Source organism: Abramis brama, assembly GCF_963993115.1.
Source record: "Abramis brama genome assembly, chromosome: 19".
In the NCBI taxonomy this organism is placed as follows: Eukaryota; Metazoa; Chordata; class Actinopteri; order Cypriniformes; family Leuciscidae; genus Abramis; species Abramis brama.
The window spans coordinates 6,247,152-6,269,384 of record NC_139981.1 but is presented as its reverse complement, the minus strand read 5'-3'; the positions used below and the strand labels follow the sequence as shown (position 1 = coordinate 6,269,384).

Here is a 22,233-nt window from a genome sequence, read left to right as displayed (position 1 = left end):
ACCATGGCTGCTTTGCCAAAATGGCTGCTTTTCCAAAACTTTGGCAGCTGACTTGTTGCCTCACTGCCTTAGGCAATGACTTTGTTGGCAGTGTTTGCGCAGAATGCGCACAAAACTGATTTCAGATCACTTCTGAGGCAGTGTTATAGTTTAACTCAATTGTCACGGAATGAAACGCAAAGGGTTGTGGGATATCAAAGGAGACATCCAGCCTTCAAAAATCTATCAGATGAAGGTATATCTAATGAGACAGGAAGTGAAACTTACAATGGTTTCGGACGGGCCTTAATGCCTTCGTACCTTGGAATGCATCTTCTGAAGGCAGCATTTTTAAGCTTTCAGACACAGCCCATGTCTACTAATGCATTGAGTTGCTGCCATGTGATTGGTTGAGTAGATATTTGCGTTAACGAGCAGTTAAACAGATGGACCTAATAAAGTGTATATTACTTATTCTGCTGAGCAACATTTATTCTGACTGACTCATAAAGTATCACTGTAATAATATAATTTATGATATAGTATCACTGTAGAGATATCATGTATGCTATACCTGAATTACCTTCTTTCTAAACTGGAACACAAAATAAATAATGAGAATAGTGTGATGTTTTTTTTGTTTTCATTATGGGGAGCTATCCTTACTATGACAAGGTCAATATTTGGCTGACATATGTGTGCCTATGCATGGGGGTCTGCAGGGGTCCATTCTGTGATACAATTGTTTCAGTTTTTTTATATGCTAAAAAATGGCTTCCTGCATGTTCGTTATACATTTGATTTACATTTTATGAAAAAAGATATGAATATTAGTGACACTGGTGGCCGTTAAGTGAACTGCAGCCAGCAACTTGCTCGCAGTAGCACTCATGCACGTACGTACGTAACGTTACTAGAGACTGAACGTGATTTAAGGCCACGATATAATTCACTCGAAGTTCTTTTTAGTTCTTTGCTTAGAAGTAAAGAGATTAGAAATACCTTTGCAGGACATTGTTAAAGGACAATTCCGGTGAAAAATGAACCTAGGGGTAATTAACACATGGTTACTGAGTCGATCGTTCCCTGGGATGCGTTTTCATGAAAATCGAATGTAAATAGTTTTATCTTTAAAAACAGATTAGCTCATAACGCTAGTATATGGGGCACAGAGTAAGTAAAAGTAAATCGCTAGTTAATACCACTAACAAGGCTCAAAATAGCCTCACACTAACACGGTAGCATAATGAGGGTCCCTACATGCAAACCGAAGCATTGAGAACTTTGTAAGTGTACAGACAGTTTAATAAGAAGATACTTTATAAAGACAGTACATTACACGTTTACAGACAGGCGTCATCTTGGAAAACAGTCTCGACTAGTCGAGCCACGAATGCCGTGCTACGTTAGATTTCACTATGCGTAATTCCTATCGACCAGCTCACTTAGCATGGCGTTCGTGACTCGATTAGTCGAGACTGTTTTCCAAGATGACGCCTGTCTGTAAACGAGTAATGTACTGTCTTTATAAAGTATCTTCTTATTAAACTGTCTGTACACTGTTTTTAAAGATAAAACTCTTTACATTCGATTTTCATGAAAACGCATCCCAGGGAACGATCGACTCAGTAACCATGTGTTAATTACCCCTAGGTTCATTTTTCACCGGAATTGTCCTTTAACGAACATCCAGACGCTGTCCACGCTACTGAGAGTGACGTTTAGATGTAAATATGTGCTGTGCGCTTTCCTCTCATTAACAAAATAAACACAACAAAAATGGCAGCGTGAGAAATCAGCAGTTTAAAGCTCTGCAATTCACTGGCATCATGTTGACAGATGAGGTAATTAAAAGGACTATATATGAATCTTCAAATCACTTTTTTATCGCCAATGTATGAGCAGCTTGTAAATAAATTTTAAAAACGAGACGTCCCTTCCCCGACTTCCTATAAGCTGTCTGAAAGCTGCATGCCACATACATATTATTTTTTCAACTCAATTATGTCGTAATAACGAGATCTTATGTCGTTAAAACAACATATTTTCTCGTAATAACGAGATCTTATATCGTTAAAACGACATTTTTTTTCTCGTAATAACGAGATCTTATGTCATAATAACGAGATGTATGTTGTTAAAATTACATATTTTCTCGTAATAACGAGATCTTATGTCGTTAAAACGACATCTTTTTCTAGTAAAACGAGATGCTATGACGTTACAACGACATTGGCCTTATAAGGACATGTGTAGTCATGTACAAAATTTATCCACTGATAGCCAATCATGTCTTTATCATACATCTACGTTCAAAAAGCTATTCCCGGGGAAGCTTCAATTTTTTCCAAATGATTGCCCCCCTGCCTCTCCCTCTCACTTCTGTCATTAGAACCAACGTGACTTTTTACTGTGCCGAGTCGAAGTGCTACCAAGTGCTATTCCGCCATACATTATAGTTATCCCTTTTAAAAAGCACCACGTTTTATTTTGTGTCACCATACTTGGTCGTGTAACTAATCGTGTAACTGTATTTAAATAGGGAAAACGTGGAGGGGTTTGGTCGCTTCTAACTTCATCTCTGTTTGGATCCTAATGAATGAACTGGGCTAAGCTAAGTGCTATCAAAGTGTCGCCGCGCGCCAGAGCGATTGAGTGCACACTGAGACGAGAGAGGTATGTATCAACTCGTCTTATTTAAGGGAATAACATAGTTTAATATGAAAAAACGGTGGAGTGTTCCTTTAAGTGCATATCCAAGTGTTTGTGCAGAGTGTGGTGTGCGCACTACATGACATGGAGGCGCCGGTGCCATCACTCGCATTTTCCTATCAACAGTGGAAACAACTTAAAATACTCCATCATTTCTGGGCATACAGAAAAGAATAATACATCAGTCGCAACTACTTTTATTTGTGTAAACTCACAACAACAAGAAAACGTTGTGCTTTTGTAAAATAAAATAAAACAAACAGGGCGCGCTTTCATGATCTCCGTGAATTGGAGCGCGTCTCAAAATTTAACTGAAAAACAGTAGACAAGCCTCACAGACATGAGAAATATAGCTGTCTATATAAAGCTTATAAAAAAATGTCCACCAACGAAAAAAATCCAATCGAAAGCAAATACATATGGTACCATCTGATTATGTAGGCTAATCCTGTCCATATAAAGGCGCATCTAGGCTAGCGGAGATATGGAGATATGTTTGCAGGCAGCCTACACTGATTTAGAAAAGACTAGTTCATTAATAAACAATTAAAATGCTTTTTTCAGACACATTTATTATCATTAGCCTAATTTTGCCAGTGCATTGCGACAAGTTTTATGCATGCGCTCGAATATAGGCTATAGCCTATTGGGTTTAGTAATTAGCTGCAATATGATAAATATAAGAACCTCATTGTGTAAGAAACATAGGGGGAACAGAATCCGACGGCAAACAGTTCAGCTGTCGAAATCCGTTCCCCCACCCCAATGATGAGAGATGTTGATGTATCGGCTTAAAATATGCTTATTCTATTCTGTGTGTGGATGGATATTAAACAGCATCAATTTGATAAATATTAGAACCTCAGTGTGTCAGAAATATGGGGGGAACAGAATCCGACGGCAAAAAAACAGCTGTCGGAATCCGTTCCCCCACTCCCATTATGAGAGGTGTTGATGTAATGGCTTAAAAAATTCTGATTTTATTTTTGTGTGTGGATGAAGCTTAACTTGCATCAGTTTAAAGAATTTTTTTTTTTACTTTTATTATGATAGGACAGTATAGTATCAAGAAAGTTTGACGAACCGGGACTTGAACTCGGGTCGCAATAAGCTGAAAAGCAATTCATGCTATTGCACAGTATACTGACCACTAGGCTAATGGGTTTAGTAATTAGCTGTAATGTGATAAATATTAGAACCTCATTGTGTAAGAAACATAGGGGAAACAGAATCCGACGGCAAAGAGTTCAGCTGTCGAAATCCGTTCCCCGTCGAGAGATGTTGATGTATCGGCTTAAAATATGCTTATTCAATTCCGTGTGTGGATGGAGCTTAACTTGCATCAGTTTAAAGAATATATATCTATTTTTTTTTTTTGCCTTTTATTATGATAGGACAGTATAGTATCAACAAAGTTTGACGAACCGGGACTTGAACTCGGGTCGCAATAAGCTGAAAAGCAAATCATATCAGTGCAGAGTATACTGACCACTAGGCTATTGGGTTTAGTAATTAGCTGCAATGTGATGAGAGATGTTGATGTATCGGCTTAAAATATGCTTATTCAATTCCGTGTGTGGATGGAGCTTAAACAGCATCAATTTGATAAATATTAGAACCTCAGTTTGTCAGAAATATGGGGGGAACAGAAACTGACGGCAAAAAAACAGCTGTCGGAATCCGTTCCCCCACTCCCATTATAAGAGGTGTTGATGTAATGGCTTAAAAAATGCTGATTTTATTTTTGTGTGTGGATGAAGCTTGACTTACATCAGTTTAAATAATTTTTTTTTTTTGCCTTTTATTATGATAGGACAGTATAATATCAAGAAAGTTTGACGAACCGGGACTTGGACTCAGGTCGTAATAAGCTGAAGAACAATGAATGCCAGTGCAGTATGTACTGACCACTAGGCTATTGGGTTTTGTAATTAGCTGCAATGTAATAAATATTAGAACCTCATTGTGTAAGAAACATAGGGGGAACAGAATCCGACGGCAAATAGTTCAGCTGTCAAAATCCGTTCCCCCACCCCAGTGATGAGAGATGTTGATGTATCGGCTTAAAATATGCTTATTCTATTCTGTGTGTGGATGGAGCTTAAAAAGCATCAGTTTGGTAAATATTAGAACCTCAGTGTGTCAGAAATATGGGGGGAACAGAAACCGACGGCAAAAAAAACAGCTGTCGGAATCCGTTCCCCCACTCCCATTATGAGAGGTGTTGATGTAATGGCTTAAAAAATTCTGATTTTATTTTTGTGTTAGGATGGAGCTTAACTTGCATCAGTTTAAAGAATATATTGTTTTGACTTTTATTATGATAGGACAGTATAGTATCAAGAAAGTTTGACGAACCGGGACTTGAACTCGTGTCGCAATAAGCTGAAAAGCAATTCATGCCATTGCAGAGTATACTGACCACTAGGCTATTGGGTTTAGTAACTAGCTGAAATGTGATCAATATTAGAACCTCATTATGTAAGAAACATAGGGGGAACAGAATCCGACGGCAAAAAAAACAGCTGTCGGGATCCGTTCCCCCATCCCAATGATGAGAGATGTTGACGTATCGGCTTAAAATATGCTTATTCTATTCTGTGTGTGGATGGAGCTTAAACAGCATCAGTTTGATAAATATTAGAACCTCAGTGTGTCAAAAATATGGGGGGAACAGAATCCGACTGCAAAAAAACAGCTGTCGGAATCTGTTCCCCCACTCCCATTATAAGAGGTGTTGATGTAATGGCTTAAAAAATTCTGATTTTATTTTTGTGTGTGGATGGAGCTTAACTTGCATCAGTTTAAAGAATTTTTTTTTTTACTTTTATTATGATAGGACAGTATAGTATCAAGAAAGTTTGACGAACCGGGACTTGAACTCTGGTCGCAATAAGCTGAAAAGCAATTCATGCTATTGCACAGTATGCTGACCACTAGGCTAATGGGTTTAGTAATTAGCTGTAATGTGATAAATATTAGAACCTCATTGTGTAAGAAACATAGGGGAAACAGAATCTGACGGCAAAGCGTTCAGCTGTCGAAATCCGTTCCCCGTCGAGAGATGTTGATGTATCGGCTTAAAATATGCTTATTCTATTTTGTGTGTGGATGGAGCTTAAACAGCATCAATTTGATAAATATAAGAACCTCATTGTGTAAGAAACATAGGGGGAACAGAATCCGACGGCAAAGAGTTCAGCTGTCGAAATCTGTTCCCCCGTCGAAGTCTGTTCCCCCACCCCAATGATGAGAGATGTTGATGTATCGGCTTAAAATATGCTTATTCAATTCCGTGTGTGGATGGATATTAAACAGCATCAATTTGATAAATATTAGAACCTCAGTTTGTCAGAAATATGGGGGGAACAGAAACCGACGGCAAAAAAACAGCTGTCGGAATCTGTTCCCCCACTCCCATTATAAGAGGTGTTGATGTAATGGCTTAAAAAATGCTGATTTTATTTTTGTGTGTGGATGGAGCTTGACTTGCATCAGTTTAAAGAATATATATTTTGCCTTTTATTATGATAGGACAGTATAGTGTCAAGAAAGTTTGACGAACCGGGACTTGAACTCGGGTCTCTGTCCGTTCTCTGTGGATATGTCTGGAAATTGTTGCTACAAGGAAAAACCTTATTTGCTCCCTCAATGAAATGCCAAAGCAGTCTGCAGCTGGATCTCAGCCAGTGTATGTGTGTGTGTGTGTGTGTGTGTGTGTTTCAGGACAGTGGTGGCCTGAAGTGGGATATGCTTTGTGACATTAGTGGAGATCTCATCCAACTGGCCAGCCATACTTGAGGAAATGCCAAGAGGCAGGGGTGAGCTGTTGTCATAGCGATGCATCAAGTATGTCCTCTTTCTACTATTCTGCCAATCAGTAGTGTATTAATCTCAGTATGACTCAGTTCTGCTCAATGAGCAAATCACAATCTCCTGCAGGAGGAAATTATTCTCTAGACAGATATAAAAAAAATCGGTGTGCCCTGGATGGGGAAACATCCACCTCCTTTAGGATATTGCAGATCTGGCAGATCATTTTTTGTATATTTCAAAACAGCAAATCAGAATCTATTTTAGTTGTGGTAATTATGACACACAACATACACAACAGTGTGATTATAATTATTAATTTTAGGCATTTAGTAAGGCATCACTATTATGATAACTGCATAGTGTGTTTCACAATGCAAATAGTTACAAATAAAACTAAGCTACATATGCGTAATGTTTTGTTATACTGCAAAACTTTAACATTTATCGCAGTTTTGTCATGGACTCCTATTCAAACACAGATCAGTTGTTTTCCTGTTTGGCTTTTTCACCTGCACTGACCCACTTTTGTATGTTCTCTGTATTAAACTACACAAAAAGACATAAAATAATAATAATGCTGCCCCGGTGTCGCCCCACTGGAGCACAAGTATGCGTTTCTGTAAATCATCAGTCGCTGGCACACATCAACTTTATATTTCCCAGAGTCATTCGTCTGTTTCTGTGGTATCTGTAGATGCAGAGGGTGGGTATGACATATTTTATGACTCCATTGTGTTGGAGTTGCTGGAATGTGTGCAGCTACACCGGCCCTCCTGAACCTCTGAGGGTACAAAAAGAGGGCTCTTGTTCAACAAGTCTCTCAGCTCTCATAAAATGTTCTATAGACTGCCCCAAATACATCAATTGACAACAATTTAGTTGTATTTCTGTAGAGAATTCAATTAAAATGTGCTGTATCATGCTTTTGTTACCGCAATTTCCTGGTTGAAAATTAAGAAAGGTTAGAAAATGTGGCGTTAGTAATATGGCCTAGCTCATAAAATGTTTTAGAGACTGTTACTATTATTACTACTAATATATATTTAGTATTTACTTCAATGCTACAATTCATTCATATCCCTCTGGTGCTTTTAACCATTGCCACACAATGACTAAAGTTGACTGACTTTGACTCATGCATTACCGCTATCTACCAGATGGAGGCGCTAATATCAAGTGTGCTCAACTTTGCCATGCTGATAAACAGCTGAGATTTTATAGTACATTTTTACAAGTGTGGTGCACACTTATAGAGTCTATGACTTCATAAGTCCCACATATGCTATGATTTTACATTTATTGTTTACTGTGGTGGGGAAAATCACATTAGACCGTTTATTTAAAGCTGTTCTGTTTGTGCAGCAACCGCTTGAACTCTGCTATCATCTGTATTAAAGGGTTAGTTCACCCAAAAATGAAAATTCTGTCAGTAATTACTCACCCTCATGTTGTTCCAACCCCGTAAGACTTTCGTTCATCTTCGGAACACAAATTAAGATATTTTTGATGAAATCTGAGAGCTGGCTCACTCCTCCATAGGCTGCTAGGTAATTGATATCTGCCAGCCCAGAAAAGTTAGTAAAGACAATGTTTAAAATAGTCCAAGTGACTACAGTGGCTCAACTTTAAGTTTATCAAGCGACGAGAATACTTTTTGTGCGCAAAAAATAAAATAAAATAATGACTTAATTCAACCATCTCTTCCATGTCATTCTCCTAAACTGCTGACGTAGTGTAACAGCGCAGCGCTTCTGGGTTGTACGTCAGAACATAGGCTCACTATTGGCCGACGCTGGTCATGTGTGTGATGCGTGTGATGCTGGCCAATAGTGAGCCTACGTTCTGACGTACAACCCAGAAGCGTTGCGCTGTTACACTACGTGAACTCACTCAGAGGCCCACACAGAAGAAAATGAATATTTGAATAAAGTCGTTATTTTTGTTAAAAAAAAAAAAAAGTGCACACAAAAAGTATTCTCGTCGCTTGATAAACTTAAGGTTGAGCCACTCTAGTCACTTGGACTATTTTAATAATGTCTTTACTAACTTTTCTGGGTTGGCAGATATCAATTACCTAGCAGCCTATGGAGCAGTGAGCCAGCTCTCAGATTTCATCAAAAATATCTTAGTTTGTGTTCCGAAGATGAACGAAAGTCTTACGGGGTTGGAACAACATGAGGGTGAGTAATTACTGACAGAGTTTTCATTTTTGGGTGAACTAACCCTTTAAGTGAGAGAAATCTGAGATTCTTCATACTGAGAGTAATGCTTATATTTGCTGTCATTCTGCCAATGACCTCATGACCTGGATTCTGATGTTTTCTCACCTGATCCTTTAGTCACTGCATATCCTATAGTCTAAATATTAACATTGAAAGGTGTACCTCCCAACATTTTGATCTAAGTCATTATCAAATTTCATTTTTAGCTTTTGTTAATTTTATTTTGAACTATGACAAAATAGGGGGATATGAGATGGGTGGAAAAATCATATTTCAATGTGTTTTGGTTCTCTCACAAATCTTTTGCAATTCACCAAGAAACTGAGTATTCTCTTCCATCTAATTTTATTTTACATCATCATTTCCCTTTTGGGGCTTTGTAAGAATCAGAGTGTGTACAGTATATGACTATAAGGTCTATTTTTTAAGTGCAGTACAGTACATCAGTACATGATGAAAGAAATGTAAACCAAATGATGTTATTTAGAAATATCTTATTTATTAAAAAATACATTTGAATAACAATGCAATATGCATAATGAATTATTCTGTCCATTTGGTACACTACAATACACAAGATGAGTACAAATCGCTCGTCATCATATAATTTTTCCCTAACAGACAAAGAATTCTGCCATACATCAGCTCTCATTAATTTTTACACACAGATCAACACCATTACTCAGAACAGTGACTGAAACGATAGGTCAAGCGTACATCAAAAGACAGTACTACATGCTTTAATACACTTTCCTGGCCAGAACAATATCATGTTACAAAAGTTTGATTAGAAAATGTGTTTCATCTTTCACACGGAAGGCTGCAAGTGGTCTGCAAAGCAGCTAGACCTTATCTAGACATCAGTATTTTAGTACCTCACTCGCCCAGCTGTCAACAAAGACAGTCAAACACTTAATGCTCACTTTCGGAGCTTAACCTAATGTTGTCCAGTATACCTGACTGTTTTCACTGTGGATTAACTTTAGAGTGCAACAGTTGGGTTCTGGAAGTACTCCATTCATTTTCTCCTTTGGGAAATTGATTTTGAATGATAAGTTATAAACCCTTTAAGACAGACCTAGTCTAAGTTACGAGTTTGTTAATCCATGGTATTTGCTTCTCCTGAAGCCGTCAGCCAGCATTATTTCAGCTTATTTTTAAAATAAGTGTTTAACAGCAGAATTCCTGGTAAAAAACTACATTATTACTCGTTGCTATACAGAATATAACACCAGTTGGAGAGTCAAAAAAAGCAATCCTCACCAAAATAGCTCTTTAACTCCACCCACTCTCATGAAGCACTGCGAATGGCATAATCCAGTCAATTCAGATGTACTACATCCGCCATGTTGTTACTGGTAAAGTGCCCATTGAATGTGCACTTCAGAGTGTCGGCGGAAGTAGTAGGTCATCCGTGGACATTTCGCCTACTGCTTTTCAAAGACTATGTTTCGGACATACGTACTACTCTTTTGTCGTAATGTTTTTCGCATACTATATAGTAGGGAAGTGTTCGATTTCGGACACAGAGAATCACTCTACACTCTCAAAATACTTAAATGTGTGTGTGTGTGTGTGTGTGTATATACAATATTTTCCAATTAACTTCAAATATATTGCTTTTATATATAAAATAAACATTAGTAAATGAGTAGTTTTATATTTCTCCATCATTTTTAATTTGATTATGCTGTTCGCAATGCTTCATGGGATTGTAGTTCTTTCCCTCACTAAAGCTGTTAAGCACACAGTCTTATACCTTTTGTATTTTTGTCAGATTTTCAAAAACTTTTTTGCTTAAAATCAAAGTTTGTAGTGTTGTGATTCAGCTCGTAGCTGATTGGCTTGGTTCATGGCATATAACTCTTTAAGAAAGACAAAATACCAATGGGAAAAAATTTGTGGGGGAAAAAAACTCTTCCAGAACCAGCGCAGTTGAAAAAGAGCGTGGGCACTGTTGCACTCTTCATAACTTTTTATTTTCATTATTGTCCCTGAGGTCCACTAATAACTTCAGTAAAGTTTATGACCATTGAACTTTTCCAACTTTTTTTTTTTTATTGTATTTTATTTATTTATTTGAGCTATTTTCAAACTTTTTTACATTTTTACTGTCATTATTTCTTCTGTTGTTTATGATTAGCAGCACTTATCTAACTTAAATTAACTCACTATGACTGGGCATAACATTTTGGGTTTCTGAAATATTTTTTTTAAAGGAGTTCTGATAGTGACAGTATGATTTACAGTATGTAATACTGCTTTAATCCAGCTCGGTTTGGTTAGTTCACTGTATATTGCATTTTATTCGGTTTAATTAACCATTTATGTCTTTGGACTGAAATTTGGCAGGCACATAGGAAGCACTTGTTAATTCATAGTTTAGGATGATATTTCAGGTTCATACTCTGGGCATTGCTTCATTTTGAGGGAGGCGAAAGGCTGCACACATTATATAACATCAGACAGGCGAGCAGCGTACAGAACTGCCATAAGTAATTTACATGTTATCATAAGCCCCGTCATCACATTGATATATGTCTGTGGATGGAGGAATTCACATGTGGGAGCGCCCCTCTTCCACTCTCATCCACACATACTGTATGATCCATGCATCATGGATACATACATGCATATTTGTTATGTCTGTATATACACACTTACACATGGCAATTCTTATAATTGTGGTACAAAAGAATGTATATAAATTTATAGCATGCGTGTTCAACATTTGTTATAAATTGGGTGTATTTCAAGTATTTTACAATTAGGACAGTGTCTGGTAAATTGTCCCAGACAGAAATTTACATTAGACTATATTTAAGAATTTACTGTAATTCCCTTTTTTGGAAATCGCTTTCTGTAAAGCATCTTTCCACGTTTATATAGTCTTTAATAGTACCTCATTAGCTGACAAATCTAATGAGTGCTTTATAGAAATGTCACGTCACTCAAACAAGCTCCATCAACAGGTTCCATCAACAACTTAACACCTGCATTAACATATACACATCTCACCTAGTATTATATACAGTACACACAATACCAGTATTTTTCTCTCATTACTCAAATCCTGTTCGTATTTTTCTTGTGCATTCTCTCCCATTTTGTTCCTCAGTCTGGAATAACCTGCAAACTGCAAAAACCATCACTTTGTCCTTTTGCTTTCTGGAAAAGCTGCCCCATCGCCGGCCATCTGCTCAATGTCTGGTGAGAAAACAAAAGCTGAGAGTTAACATGCTGCTCATTCACTATGTGCGTGATATCAGTTGTACTGAAACAACACTGCCGAGAGATAGAGCCTTACTGTCCAAACAGTGCTAAAACAACAACTGACCTGGAACACAAACCCTCCTCTGCACACTGGACATCACTGGGGACCAAGCACTGAACACTTTGTTGTTTCTGTTTTATATTGTTTCTGTTCTGACCTCTATTTCTTCTTCCTCTACTATGGGAGTCCATGACAGACCATAAATAACTGTATGATGAAAAGTTGTGAAATTTGGTTCACTAATTAAGGCGAATAGTATGAGCAACTTATGGCCAATTCAGACCTTTAGGGTCATTTGTTAACTTTTGTTTTTTGTTTTTTACAACTACTCAAATTTTGTGACCCAGTCATTTCAAAAGGTGAAACTCTCACCAAGCTGAGTGCAATGAAATCAACAGTGCCATTTACAGTACAAACAGGAAATTAGGCGATATCTCTGCAACGCTTGATAGAAAACTGCCTCTGCAACGCTTGATAGAAAACTGCCTCTAATGACTAATTTAAAGGGATAGTTCTGAAATTCTGTGATCATTTACTCAGCCTTATGTTATTCCAAACCCATAAGACTTTGTCTTTGAAACACAAATGAAGATATTTTTAGTATTCTCTCATTAAACCAGTGAGATTTGTTCAAATGCCATTTATCATATTTGATGTGCTCTATGTGTGTGGGCTGATCAGTGTTTATATGTGAATAAAAGCCTAAATTAAATCTGTTCATCATATAAAGCATCATATAAATGTTTTTAAGAAGACTTCAACCACTTATACTACAAAATATAAAAAATATCTTCATTTGTGTTCTGAAGATGGTACTATTTTGGGTTTGGAATGTCATAAATGATGTCTATTTTAATTTTTTGCTCAACTATTTAAGGTAAAATTATAACATTTGCAATAATTGGCATTAAAATCTTACATTTTTTCTGAAGAATGCAATGTACTCAATGCCATTAATGTGCTTGGCCACAATTTTGCTGCGGGCAGCAATATTTTACATTTACAAGCGACTTGCGGTGCCTTCAAGATAAATTTTGTCTATTTACTATTCATACATGTTATTATTAAATTGTCAGTTTTTGATCTTCATGTTCATAGTTATTGCACTAGGAACTGGCAGATGATGTGTTTGTTGGCCTACCTGATCAATACTACTGTGGCCACTGATAGTCCAGCTTCTGATGGCCCAAAGCGATCATGGAGTTTCTGTTTGTCCTGTGGCGCTCTGCTGACATCACATCTGGGCTGTAAGGAAGATTGAAACCATTTTAGCAATCTTAATCGTATCAAATTCTGACACATTTGCAGTCATTTGGGATTGAATTTGAAGTATGCTTTCCTTATCATGGCAAATATTGGGAAACTACTTAAAATATTTTTTTTGAATAACCTTTTCTATATAGCACCAAAGAGAATGTTAATGCCTCATTAAGTTAGTCTGAACTAATGGAAGACAGTCTGACCTAATTTTTCAAGTTGCATTGCACTTATGCAACACACTGAATATTACGAAATGAAAAAAACAAATACTGTCAAAATACAGTAAGCGTAATGTATGAATCACCGGTCCATATGGATATTCCTCAGAAAATATCTACTCTCGGGAGGAGAGTGCGTTTAGCATAGCTCCCATATCTCATCTAATGAGTGAAAAACATGGGGAATTCTCCTACTCCCACCAGCATACCTCCAACCTGACACTGCAGCCCTGGAACTATTCATCTGAGTCTGTGCCAACCTGTGTGGGATCACTGCTAACTTGGAATAAGTTGAGATTCAAGATGTCTTTTGTAGAGGAAAAAGACATTTTTAAGGTGTTCGTCCCTAAAACGCTCTTCCTTATGCCACAGTTAAAATGTGTCTGTTATTACTGTAGTTCAGAAAGTGATATAGAGCTGCAATTTGGTCAGCAAACTTGGATCTAGCTTCTAGCCTTGCAGAAAACCAATAAGCACCTTGGTTAACCAATCAGTGTCGCAGTATAAACTGATTTATTAACATTGAAAAATGCGGTTTTGTAGATGTACTAACAGCAAGTATAGTGACTGAATCAGGGTTGTTATTTTTAACAAACTATGAAAAATCATAGTTGATATAAAGCTGAAATGAAGTTAAACTTAAATGAAAATTAGAAATGTTGCTTTGGCAACTAACTGAAATAAGTTCAAGTTTTAGTATAGCCTACTAAAATTAGTAAAACTGAAATAAAAATAGATTAGGCCTAAAGCTAATTAGAAAAATTAAAAACAGTAACAATACCGGTGCACTAATATGTATTCATTCATGCTTAACTAATGTACAGATAATCATGAGTTCATGTATGACTCATGAAGGGCTATTCATGGTATCCCATTGCAGACAGCTGAAAGTTGAAATAAATGGCTTTGTTCGACCCATTGTGAATTACACAAATTTTCACTATTATTTACTAAATGTTTAAAGAGAATTAATCTTTGATGACACATTTAATTATTAGCAATTAATATAAGACTTAAACTATTAATCAATCATTAATGAATGGCTTAGTTCTTTGTGAGTCATACATGAACTAGAGGTCATGTGTGCATTAGTTAAGCATGAATTAAAGGTGCAGTAAGTGATTTATAAGAGACGCTGAGAGAGAGAGAGCAAGAGGGAGATTTGAAGAAAGACTGTAGAAAGAGAGATGGCTGAGAGACATTACAAAAGAGAAAAGGTCAGAGGAATATCACTGGAAAAATAAGTATTCTGATCAGGCAAGAGCTTTAGGACCTGCGTTAATATTAGAAAAGCTTTGCAGCGCTGGAGAGACCTAAGTGGGAAGACCTGAAACCGGATGCCAAGGTTGTTGTTTCTGCTCCATAACTGAGTAACACTGGTTTCGGTGTTTCACAGGACCAAGATATGCTGTTGTTGTAATGTTAGCTGTAGTAACAGGACAGTTTTGAGGGTCATTGTCTGTCTGGAGCTGCTGGCGACTAACAACCAACTCTTACTTGTATTTACTGTATGTTAATTTTTTGTTCATCCTTGTTCGTCATCTTCGCTTTATTTTCCATGAAGCATTATATTGCTGCTTATATTGCTTTATAGTGTTACCAAAACTAATAAAAATTACAAAAGCACATTACAAAATCATTAAAACTTAAAGTTATCTTTAAATGAAAATAAAATAATTCAAAATACTAGAAAAGTATAAAAACCACTAAAATAATACTGGACTGAATGAGATCCAATACCTAATCAGTGTTCTGCTCTCTGCTCATTCATACAACGTGGTGCTAGTCACCGACTACCACATGAGCCCAGTGCTGAGGTATTTAAGAGGAGGCAGCATTCAGACGAGATTAGGACGCCCAGCAGTTTACCAGCGTTCGGTTGTGATGAGAGTCTTATCTTGCATCATGGACACATAGTGAGTCATAACATCAAAAGAGCCATTAGTACTACTTGTGTTTGTGATGCAGTTTCCTAGAAGTTACTGTAGTCCAAATGGGAACAACACAATAGGGCAGTGTGCAAAGCTTGAATTAATTTCCATTCTGATTCATTTTTAATATCAAAACTAATTGTCTGTGAAATAATGTTGATCAGGCTTTTAGAAATAATATATATTCTATTTATTTATAAAATAACATTCAATGAGCCTTCAGAGGGAGATCAAATCTGACCATTGTTTTGAGTGCTAATGATCCGAAACTCCTGAATTATTATGAAAACAGGGATGGAGTACCAGTAAAGCTGTGGACATGATCTCTTCAAGGAGCCTGAAGACAGTCCCAGCCTGCTCTGGTTCCTCAGTTTAGTCTTCTTCACCAGTTCCTTCACTCTTCCCCAAGTATAGTTCTCACTCAACTACAGACACACAAAGGTACAAAATTATTTTAAACAGTAAAAATTCTATCGTTAAAACCTGTTAATTGGTTAAACGAAAGTTCCTTTATGGCGAAAAACTGAAATGGATCGAATGGCAAATTTGATGTAATTTTACACAGTTATATGTACAGTTTGTAGAAGTGATAAAAGAACAAGTCATTTTGTAATTGACATTCCCAGAATTACCCGTGTGACACTTTACATTTGATGTTTCTTCTTAGTTTTTTTGTTATCAGTTATATAAATGAAGGTTTTGTTACATTTTGTGTTGTTAAATTATTATTGCATTGTAGCCTTTTAGTGTCGTGTGTTACCATGATGGTGTTTTGTGTTGTTTTTTTTAAATGACACCATGCACCTTTTATATAATTAGTATTTACGTGTGATTAACTGATTCATCATGGCTTTCTTTTTAAGTTCTTTAAAGTTACAAAACAGATTTTAGTACTTTTGAATATTAACATGATTTATCAGTTAATGAAATATACAGTTGTGCTTAACTATCCCTCTTATGTCATAATTTCCACATCCCTGAAGTGGAATGCTTTTTCATCTAAATAATTGTCTCTAATGTGACTAACAGTTTCAACTGGCTCTACTTCCAGTCCTGAGCAGCTTCATTTTCATTTCTGTTGACTAAACTACCACAATCGAGAGTAATTTAATGAGTAAACCAATGCATGAGACAGAGAGGCTTGACCAAACATTCACTATAATCCATTTCCCCTGAGTGTTGAAAGATGTGTGTTTGTCAAAGTGATTCAGTGTGTTGAAATTCAACTGCCTCACCCGTCTGTGAGGAGCAGAGAGGACCTCAGCGCTGTCGCACAGGTACTTGGCTTCTCCCTCTGTGTAGCTTCTTCGATTCAGACACCTTTTCCAAACGGGAAGAGCAGGTTGACAGCCCATCTCACCATCTGTACAGGAGAAAACATGCTCGTAAATAGTTCTGTCTATGAGAGGAACTGACTAGTACTCTTGTGAATTCGTGATCTATGACTTAACTCTATGTCCTCTGAAGGGTGTGGTGCATATAGATACTGAAACATACATTAGCTCTGTTTTCCCGCCCACAAAAAGTCCCAGAATCCCTCAGATATGCTTCTTCTCTCTATATGGAATTCCAGAAATTCCACCTATCACTAAAGTGTTCATTTCCCATTTCTCCAGAGACTAATGTTTGGTCGCCCACCCACCTGATGGAACATGAGATGGAAGGAAAGCAACCAGGAAAAACATGACTTTAGTGCTACGTGGAAAGCAAGGGTTTATATGTGGGACACTTAGAGGGGGTTATCTAGATAGATAGATAGATAGATAGATAGATAGATAGATAGATAGATAGATAGACAGGCCTATCAGTCTGTCTATCTACATAATCTTCTATAATATTCAAACCATCAGCATTTGTCAATGTAAACACAGATTAATCTTATCCCTGTATGTATGACTCCAGGTTTGTTTACACACTGACCTCTCACGCCTGTCCTGAGGGGGATGCGCGTGACCTCAGGGATTGTGGTCAGGTCAGACAGCGTGCTGCTTGATGCTGTTAGGCTGTAGTGATCACTGTGAAAGTGTCTCTTGAGCTCTTGGAAGGCCAAGCTGGCTGCTCCACAGCTGCAGTGATGTATGAAAAAGTCCTGAAAAAGAATTGAGAATTTGTCTCATACATATAATATTGAGGCCATTTTATTTATTAATTTTGTTAGTCATCTATTTATGAATGCATATGCATACATTGTAAATGTACACATTTGTAAAGCTTTTGTTTTGTATAGATAAAATGCTCCAAAACTAAATTAAAATGTGGTCATTTGGGATAGAAGAGCACTCAAAATAGTTCACTGTATGATGCAAATTCAATTTGCTGATGTTCACGCCCATGGGTCAAGGATGATTGCACATACTTGGCCCGTAGATTAGACATATGGTTTAGATTTATACAAGTGTAAAATTACTGAAGCCCTCAAACACGTCCATTCACTGACAAAATCTATGTGAATAGATTTTTATTTCAATATATTTTGGGTTTTCTTGCTGCTACATAAATGTTACATTAAAAATATGGTTAATTTCTATGTTATCTGATGTTATCGTTATCTTGCATGTCAAGATTTATCCAGCTGTGATATAGACCATATAGTAACTGTACTTCTTAAAGGTTACTCTTTTCATGGAAATATCAGTCATATTTCATTTAAACATCAAGGTTTACTTCTAAAATATCTTGTGAGAAAGTCATCTTCACATTCTGTGTAATAGAAAATAATAGCTATAATAGCTATAAAATGATGATAAGAGCTCAGGTAATTAGGTCTTGAAAGAATTTGATGAGAAAGTTTAAGTTCATATTGAGAAGCAAAAGTCTCCATTTGCTCTACAGTTCAAATTCACTCTCAACAGTTAAATCATGAGACAAAATCAAAATGACCCTGATTTTGCTTTTCCTTTGGGAAATGTCTTAATCTGGGTCACTATTTTAAGCATTTTCCAGATGTATCCCACATCATCATTTGCACCACCTCAACAGCTGAAATCTGCTGGTGTCAATTCCACCAATCTTTCTTATAGTTACACATTCTTTTCCAAACCAGATGTGCAGTGTAGTAGATATGACTTATGCAAAATACAAGAACCTATGCTTTAAAAAAAAAAAAGAGTTTTAGCATTTTAAGCCTCTGAAATTCACATGACAGTGTTTCATGTAAGTGATAAGATGTTTCCCAAAATCTGTTTACCCAAGATTATCCTATTGTTTCCATTACATCTGTATTTGCACGGTAAACACTTTCTGACTGATGAGGTGAGGATGCCATGGTGGATCCGTTTGCTAAGGATTTTGTTGTTGTTGGCACTGAGAGCAAAGACATGCTGAACACTGATTCCTCTTTAAGTATCAATGCATCATAAAGATCTTTTGATGTATTTGAGAAGAAAGAAGCATGAGCATTGAACATGGACTCACCTTAAAGAAAGAATTCATCTTAAATGTCCCATAAACCAAAACACCAGATCCTTCAACATATCTTTTGATCGGATTGGTCACGGCTGATAACTGAAGAGATCAACATGTAGGACTAACAAGAGAGTAAGAATGGGGGTAACTGCATATTGTTTGAGTCCTGAATGCTTTTTATGAGTACAAATGAAAGCATCCTGTGTGGGTTTAGGGGCAGGTGGGTAAAACAGCCAGAGAGGAGACTGGCGAGACAGCTTGGTCCATTATAGTGGAGACTGAGGCACGTTTCAGGAGTTCCCCTGCCTTTTGATGTGTGTAACAGCATGTTGCTGCCTGTTGCTTGTTCTCCAAAGACACACACAGCCCAGGGAATCGAAGACCCAGGGAGATCACACCTTGTGGTCCATAAACTATTCATGTGTCACAGTTTTTCTTCTTGGAATTTTAAGGAATAAAGAATTTGACAATTGACATTCAACTGAACATTTTTTGATTCCTTTACTTTACGATTCCACTACTTTTATTACTGAGCATTTTAGATTTCCAAATACCTGCAGTACTCTGACTCTCTGGCGCAAGGAACAGTGTGTACGTCTGCTTAGACCCTGACGTGGCACTAAGCACTTTTCCTTATCAAAGACCATTTTTATAAATATGAAAGTTGGTGTGGATTTTAGCGTACACACACTCAAATCTTCCCCTGATCTCACAGGAAAAAAATTGATTGGATTTGTGTGAAAATGTATAATTTGTATGAAAAAATTATGAAGCTCCATCCCTAAACCTATACCCCTCAGTGGGAGGAGAGCATATCGTACAAAAACGTACACATGCGGTTTTTATGGATTTATCCGAAGTTGCAACAAATCAAAATAGACGTGAGACTGTGTTGGATCTTTTTGTCTTTTGACCAGTTGGAACCAGTTCTGAGAAAAAGTGATTCCCAAACCTAAAACTAAGGCAAAAATATTTCATGCAAGCACGCATGCATGGTTTCTGTAAAAAAGAACATTTTTAAAATGTCCTCCTTTCTTTTGCCCCTCTTTCTCTCGTGCTTTCTTTGATGACTTTGAAGAGCAGGCTCCCCACTGAGCTCACTCACTGTGACCATGTAAAGTCTTTTCTGGCCCCAGGGCCCGACCTGACAGAGCCAGTTTAGAGTTGACTCTCTGAAAAACCATGAACAAAACTGTTCTCATCCAACAGCACAGCATCCAGAGGTCAGGAAGACGTCTACGCAATATACTGTCACAGCCTTTTAGTCACTAAGCAAAGGACTAGAGTGAAGAGACTGGGGTGAAGGACTGGCAAAGGGGAAGGTATATTAAAAACGTTAGCAAATTTCACTCAGGAATTATAAAAATGGGTTTTATCCTCCATCACGTAATAGAAAAAAGAAAGAACACAGAGTGATATTGAAACCTGCCACAACAATGAAAGTATTCTCTCAACCTACAGCAGTTTCAATGGCTGCTGCACTATGCACACAAGGATTTGTGTATTGTACAGGATTTGATATACCGTGATTTACTGATTTTATTTTGAAAATATTTAAAAATACATAATTAGCTAAATAAATGAATGTCATGAATAAATGTGGGACATTTTCAATTCTTTTCCTTTAAACTATTTCCCTGCCTTTGGCGGAATTCCCCGGCAATCCATATTTTTACTGTTATACAGTAGAAGCATTGCTTATCTGTGGTGGTACTAGGCCTGGGCGTGCTTAATGACCCCTCTGTAAACCCGAATAAGTTGGCAAAACTCAAAAAGTTTGATGTAACTGATTACGTCAAATTTAAGAAATTCAAAGTTTAAGTAAGCAGAACTGGCAGATTTTTATTTTGTACTTATACATTTGAATGGCTCTTAACTTGAAATAAAAACCAACATAGAACCAAACAGAAACATCTAAATTAGCATGGCAAAATATGAAACACTACTAAATCACCCACTTAACATTAATCTTGTACAAAAAAACATTATATATAGTAACAGTTAATTTGAGCATTTACTCTCCCTTACGACTACGAGTGTCATGGCAAACCATGCTGGAAAATAGAAATCCCAGCCCAGTTTCAGTTAAATTTAAGTTTGTCTAAATTAAAAGACACAAGTTCATAAAACTCAAAACAATGGAACAATTCAGATTACTTAAAATGTGTAAGTTTTGTGAACTCAGAACAAAAAGAAATTTCTAAATACTCATAAAAGTTCATTTGATTGAACAAATTTTTTAATTTAGGTTTACCTTATTCAAGCCAATTAATTATTTTGAGCATTAGGGCCCACAAGGATTTCCTATATATTTTGTCAATGTCACTTTCATTAAAAAAAGCCTCTTAAATGTTAAAGCAAAGCCTCTGTTCTTTCTTTTGATTTATTGCATGTTCAGATTTTCATACAAACATATTTCAGCAAAATATTCTGGAGGTCTCGTAAACGTTTTTTAAAAATGCTGGCGGGGAAAGAGTTAGTATAGGCTTTATCCCATTTCTGGGGATTGCGCCCAGCTTTCGAACTTGCATCCGCATTCAACAAAGACAAGCTCCCTTCCTGGTCTCAATATTTTGGAGTTATGTTACTAATTCAGGAGAGGTACAAATCCAAAGGGAAAAACAAAGGCCGACATGTTAGAAAAACATCCATAACTTTATACAAAACGTTGTAAAAGTGCTGTTTTTCCTGTGGCTTTTGGCTGATAACATTCAAGCCAGGTGCACTCTTGTTCTTGTTCAAGCACATTTGCTGAGTTTTTATGGGTTCCACATTGTTAACTTAATTGAATCTGAACAGCTTTATGATTTACTAGAATTCATTCACATGTTGGCATTTTGCAGTAAATAACTGCTAAATGACATAAGGTAACACTTTAGTGTCGGGTCCAATTCTCACTATTAACTAGTTGCTTATTAGCATGCATATTATTAAGATAGTGGCTGTTTAGTACTTATAAACCACATATTAATGCCTTATTCTGCATGACCATATTCTACATCCATAACCCAATACCTAAACTTATCAACTACTTTACTAACTATTAATAAGCAGTAAAGAGTTTATTGAGGTAAAAGTCATAGTTAATAATTGGTCAATAGTGAGAATTGGACCCTAATCTAAAGTGTGACCTGACATAAACCTTTCTGTTTACCATTTTTTAACCATATTTTGTTTAGCAAATTAATTTTTGTTAGGTATAAATCAATACTCATCTGCTTTTCAATCAGGCCTTTTATCAAACAAAATGCATTGCATGACTGAGAGAGCTTCTCTCAATGACCCACTAAACAAAGACACAGGAAAAGACTTTCGTCCTGACTAATGTCAACATGGGACGCATAAAAACAAATGAAATCCATGTGAGGGGACATCAGGTCCTTTGAAACGAATACCCCATCTGTGTGCGGGTCGAA

The 22,233-nt window shown here is 36.8% G+C and overlaps 1 protein-coding gene across 1 annotated transcript in view; it reads right to left on the bottom strand.

Moving 5' to 3' along the window:
* Positions 1–9,206: 9,206 nt before the first annotated feature.
* The window catches only part of LOC311069732 (uncharacterized protein), a 28,964-nt gene continuing 15,937 nt past the window's right edge, over positions 9,207–22,233 (bottom strand). Inside the window, exons 4-8 of the mRNA XM_084093118.1 lie at positions 17,333–17,501; positions 16,648–16,775; positions 15,716–15,837; positions 13,145–13,248; positions 9,207–11,936 (exon numbers count right to left, since the gene is read on the bottom strand). Coding sequence (XP_083949244.1) covers positions 13,155–13,248; positions 15,716–15,837; positions 16,648–16,775; positions 17,333–17,501 — 513 coding nt within the window. The 3' untranslated portion in view covers positions 9,207–11,936; positions 13,145–13,154. The remainder of the gene's footprint in view (positions 11,937–13,144; positions 13,249–15,715; positions 15,838–16,647; positions 16,776–17,332; positions 17,502–22,233) is intronic.